A 5,939-nucleotide genomic window follows, 5' to 3' on the forward strand; every position below is an offset into this window, starting at 1 on the left:
ATGTAATTTCTTTAAATAACAAAAATGTGTTTTACACCCTTAAAAACTCATTTGAAGTTATAAATTATACAATAAAATCTTCTAATTGATGCATCTTTTTTTGTTTTTGATTTTAAGAGTTAAAAGCATGTGCATTTTTTAACCAGTTTCATCGTTCTTATGACCTGCATGACTAAGAGAGAAATAAATCAAAAAGTAGATAAAAAATTATAGACTCGTCTCTTCAGGACTTCGTCCATGCTGTCTGAATAATTCCATGAAGGATGGTCATCATGTAAATGACACATGAATCAAATATTCATTCAATCTTGTAGTCATTCATTTATTCATTCTTTGTATTGACCACTGCAAATCTGCAGCAGGTCTACAAATCTTGAGATCCCAATATTAAAACTTAATTTTAGGAGTTTTTGGTTCATTATAAAACAGACTGAAATCAACACTGACGTCTTAAGGTAAAATATTTATTTTTTAACACTATTTTTTTCTGTCAGCCCTGCCACATACAGTAGGTGTCAAATTAGGTGCACATTCACTGACAACTAATAGTAAAACATTATGTATTATGGAAAAATAAAGAATAATGCGATTTTTAGGGGGAGAAACATCACCACACATCAGTGAAGAGATAAATTTACCACTTTTCCCACAGGGGGTGCCAAAATGTATAATAATAAGTTCCTTTAAAGAGCTTTAAGAAAACGTGTTTGGAGCAGATCCTGAAGAATGTGACATGACAAAGTTTGTAATAGTTCTCTCTTTGAAAATAAAAACATTGAAATAAAAATGATATTTCCTACCAATCACATAACAGGCTACTTCTATGTGTTCCCATATCTTTCAACCCTATACTTTACGAATATTTCCGTTAGGAATAGGCCACTTCTCAGCAATATAACACAAGAGTGAGACTGTTAAGACAGAAGGGACATTTTAACAAATACAAAACCAATGCATGACTGAGTTTTTGCTGTGTCTCTGTTCCCTGTATCAGTATGGGGATATCAAACTGGTCTGTCACTAGATTTCTAATGCTCACAAATGAGTGCATCACATATTGTTTGCGTCCTTGTTGAGGTCACACACAAAGTGTCATATTTATGTCATCTTGTTTTGACTAGATTTATCTGTAACGTCATTGCACAGAGTACAAGTAGGCTACTGATGAAACAAAAAACAGATTAGCATATTACCAGAAGTGCAAAAAGCAAGTGCACTGAGTGGCAGCATGATATATAATCAGCACTCATGATTATATACGGTGAACAGTTTGCGCAGCAGGTACAGAAGACAGTGGAAGCCCCATCAAGAGTCATGACCTTTTTGATTAAATAACCTCCACAAACTCTAATAAAGCAACACAACATGATATAAAACGGATAAAATTATTTCATGATCTGGAAGATCTTTGTTGAAATTATAGATTTACTGAGGGGACCCTATGTATTTTATTTTCTCTGTATCTTGTCTTTTTCTTCCTAATGTTCTTACAGTGTTTCTTGTTGTTGTTGTTGTTATTGTTCTGCTTTTTGTCTATATTCTGATGGCATGTTACTGTCAGTGTTGTTTTTTTAATAAATAATAATTAATAAAGAAGAATATGCATGTGTTTTAGTCTGCATGCGGACAAAGAGAATGAGTGAGCGCTTTAAAATGAGGGATGAAGCTAAGAACTGTGGGATTTACTGAGGCAGCAGGCAGATATACATGCAGTGAACAGTATATGAACCAGTATGACTAGTGCAGCAGACAGTAGAGGCCGTACAGGAATAGATATGCTGCAGCTGTTAGGCCAAATCATCATGGCAAGATCTTTTGTAGCCTACAAAGGAACACATGTATGATATGAATACAGGGTTTATTATAAATACATAAGCAAAAAGAAATGCATCAGTAATGTGATACTGATAGTGAGGAGGTAGTCGTTGTGTCTGATGTGTGCGTCATATCAATCCAAACAAACTCATCAACTTGTCAAGAGTCATCCATGAACTCTCAGAGCAGAAAGTGACACTTAAACATACAGAAATCCTAATACTACCAGGATAAAGGTGAGGGGGAAAGAAAGACTGAGCTGGGTTGTTGACAAGTCACCACTAGATGTCAGTGTAAGTTTAATTTATCAGCGTCACTATCTGAGCTGCTCTAGTCTGGATCATGGAGCTCTGAAAAGACTGAATGAAGTTCTCCCCCGAAGGAACATTTTTAGAGTTTTCTAGTCCTGTTTTTGACCACAACAGCTAAAGTAGGATGTGCACTGATATCATTTTTCTTTTATTGTTGTAAATATAGTTGAAATTGTGTGTGTTTAGAAGCAGGTTCCTGAGGATGTCCATGTTTTAAATATAACTGATTTCAGTCTTATAAACAGTGTTGTTGTTTCTTGTTTTAGTCACCTTTCTTTTGGAAAACAGATTTTTCAATCTTGAAGGGACTCTCCCAGTTGAATGAACAGTAAACAAATACAACTGAATTAAGGTAAGCTACATAATACTTATTTATCATGTTTTCCATAGGAGACAGAAAAGATACACATTTTACAAATGTTTCTTTAGGAAATATTTCTCAGTTTTCTTTGAGGGTAAAAACAGTTTCACAAACTTCTATTAGTGAATTCCTTTAACTCAGGACAAGAAGAAACAGTGAAAAGAGGGTCTGTGCTGCATTAGCATACACTTATGTTCACACTCGGGTTTTTTTTATATAGTTTTATGTTTGATTGTTGAATTATTTGTTTGTTTTTTACAAACCAGTAGGCCTATTAAGACACCTACAGGACAAGTAATGTAACCTTCATTTTCCATTCACAAAAGAACTACAAAAAAAGAAGAGCAGGGAGAAAGACGGGAAGTACAAACTCAACTTAACAATAGTTTTTCTTTAACCTCGTTACTGTAAATAGCCTAACTGATCATAAAAAAAAAAAGAGCAAACATCCTCTGACGAGCGCCTGTTATACCTCTCATAGCCGCTGGGGGCGCTAAAAAACCCCTCACATTGCACCGTTAGAAAGTTTTCCGTGCAGGATGGAGCTGATCACCCTCCGCTAGCAGGGAGAAGAGAGAAGAGGGCTGAGCCTGGACGCTGCCGGGTGGATACTTGAAGAGAGCAGGGGGAGGAGGAGAAGAAGGAGGATTGATAAAACAAGCGCGGCTGTCGATGCGCAGCGCAATTCTGTCCAACAGGCTGCGATAAGAGGAGCGCGCTTTGCACTCAGCCGGAGCGCAGACTACTTCTGTGTGTGGAGTCCGAGCCGCGGGTCCGATACACAGATAATAACACTGTTTTATTTAGTTGTTGCTGTTTTTTTTTTGTTGTTTTTTTTAATCCTGAAGTGTCAAAGGAAACCAGCAGCAGATCTATACGTTTTCCTCTGGAACTTTGACAAGACGGAGCGGAGCGTCTGACACAGTTTGAACTCCTCACGCGTGGTGTGGGATTTAGAGCTGAACCCGGGGCTTCTCCAATGCAAAAGTACATGTATGATAAAGCGATGGCCCAAGAGACAAGGAACGGAGGAACCTCCACGTTAAACAACAACAACGGCGTGAACAACAGCAAGAAGAAAGTGCTCATCGCGCTCGACATCTTCTGTCTGCTGCTCGGTAAGTTTTTAAGAGAGCTTGTTTTTTTTTTTTCTTTCTCTCCGTTGTTTTTAATGTTACCAATTTTGTCCACATGAGACTGATTTGGATTCAGCAACTCAGAGACCACAAAATAGCCTGCATGATTTGTTTCTCGCTGCAGCTCAAAGTGTTTGGAAAGACACATTTCAAAAGGACCCGCTCTTTGTGCTGGTTGCCAATAAAAACATTATCGTGTTTTAAGTGGTGTCTGTTATCTGCGAGCACAAGACAACTTCTGCAGCATCCCGTTATCACCCAGCAACAACACACAACACTGAGAGCAACACACAACACTGACAGCAACACACAACACTGAGAGCAACAAACAACACTGACAGCAACACACAACACTGACAGCAACACACAACACTGACAGCAACACACAACACTGACAGCAACACACAACACTGAGAAAAATACACAACACTGAGAAAAATACACAACACTGACAGCAACAAACAACACTGACAGCAACACACAACACTGAGAACACACAACACTGAGAACACACCACAACACCGAGAGATACACACAACACTGCAGACTGTCACACTGTTATGGAAAAAGTCTTTTTACAGTCTCAAAATCAGACAGCACACACCTTTTATTTCAATGAATCTATATTTAATGGAGTCTTTATTGAGGTTGTCTGGGCACAGCACATTATTTCAGAGATAAAACACATTTCAGAGATAAAACACGCCTTTCAACAACACAATAAAGAACAAACGAAAAGTCGGACATTGAACAGGAGACATTGTGGACCAAATTCAAACGTTACATTTCAGTTGCACTTTAACTGTATGTTTATTGTGCCTCAACACAAGACAAACTCAGCAGCATTTATCTGACTGTTACCTCAAACTGTGTCATCACTTCGTAAACTGAGAGTCCACAGAGCATCACTGCAGACACGCCCGCACCTGAAGTGTTTTGAAGCGTTTCAACCTGCCCTTTAATAGCCTGTGCCTCCCCTCCTGTGCCCCCACAACCTTGTTCATGTGACCCCGGGAACCCCAGAGGTGCCATTCCAGCTACAGAGCGATAAACCACAGAGCTGATCATGATCACTGAGAGGAAATCAAAGTTTAATTAAGGTATTGATTCTGTTTGCTTCCCTGATTTGCTCCCGCAGACAGCGTGTTTGTACAGTTTGACTTGTTATTCTGCAGGCATCCCGTCCGGATTCTCACTGATTCAGTGTGTGTGTGTGTGTGGTGTGTGTTCGATGTGTGTGCCTTGTGTTCGGCTGTTGTCACTGTAGCCCAGTCCTTTTACTTTCAAGCTCCAGTGGCCCCCCTTTCTCTCCTCTCTGTTTTCAATCCCAGTCTCTCCTTTCTCTCTTTTTGAAAAGGATTACGGGAGTTGCGCCTAACTTCTCTACACATTCTCTCTCAGAACCCTGCAAATCCCGGCCAGCTGCCCCTGATCACTCCTCTTGAAATGACTCCCTCTGCCCCTCTCTCTCTCTCTCTCTCTCTCTCTCTGTCTCTGCCTCTCTGTGCGGGGGACTGCGTGGAATAATTGCTTAAGCATGTGTTGTGGACGGGGAATGCCTCTGCGCCCTGACAGAGGGGAGCAAGAGGAGGGACGCGTGGCTGAGGGGCTTTACAGGAGCAGGTGGGAGCAGCAACCACGGATTCATGTAGCGAAGCATTGATAGTAGAAAAATCAGCTAGAAAGTCAAGCAGGAACTGTGTTTTATTAGGCAGGATGTAACAAATGGTGCACATTAACTCCAAAGACAGACACAAGTTTTCCATTGCCTGAGTTTATATGTTAAACTTATTAAGAAACCTCAGACAGAAACATACTGTTTCATCTGAAACCATATAATGCAGATGAACTTTGAGGACATGTGGAGCGAATTTCCTGCAAAAACCAACTTCCGTCACTGGTTGAAAACTCTACAGGAGAACACACACACACATGCATGCACAACAATACATTCAAACACACACACATACACACACACACACATGGTCTCACAGATTCTCCTTTGTCATGCTAAACACAATCTGGCTGCTCAGTGATGATTGGTTGGCCCACTTTAGAGGTCTGAGGCGGCGTGGCTGGTGGTGGTGGTGTGTGTGTGTGTGTGTGTGTGTGTGTGTGTGGGGGGGGGGGGGGGGGGGGGGGGGGGATTACACATGAGGGGTGGAGGGGGCAGGGGGGTTAAAAGGGAGAAGAGAAAGGCCAGGAGAAAGGGGGTAGAAGAGGAGGGAGGGTGGGGTATCAGGGGTTCTTGAATGAGGGTGTGGAATGTGGGTGTGTGGAGGGTACGAGGGGGAGAAGGAATACTTCATCCTGAAT

The 5,939-nt window shown here is 40.8% G+C and overlaps 1 protein-coding gene across 2 annotated transcripts in view; it reads left to right on the forward strand.

The window, feature by feature from the left end:
- The first annotated feature begins 3,035 nt into the window (after positions 1–3,035).
- The window catches only part of plpp3 (phospholipid phosphatase 3), a 34,737-nt gene continuing 31,833 nt past the window's right edge, over positions 3,036–5,939 (forward strand). Inside the window, exon 1 of one of the 2 annotated variants that reach the window (XM_020631795.3) lies at positions 3,036–3,605. In XM_020631795.3, coding sequence (XP_020487451.1) covers positions 3,467–3,605 — 139 coding nt within the window. In that variant the 5' untranslated portion in view covers positions 3,036–3,466. The remainder of the gene's footprint in view (positions 3,606–5,939) is intronic. The other variant, XM_020631794.3, reaches the window with a different exon arrangement.

The sequence above is a fragment of the Labrus bergylta genome, chromosome 6 (assembly GCF_963930695.1).
Source record: "Labrus bergylta chromosome 6, fLabBer1.1, whole genome shotgun sequence".
NCBI lineage: Eukaryota > Metazoa > Chordata > Actinopteri > Labriformes > Labridae > Labrus > Labrus bergylta.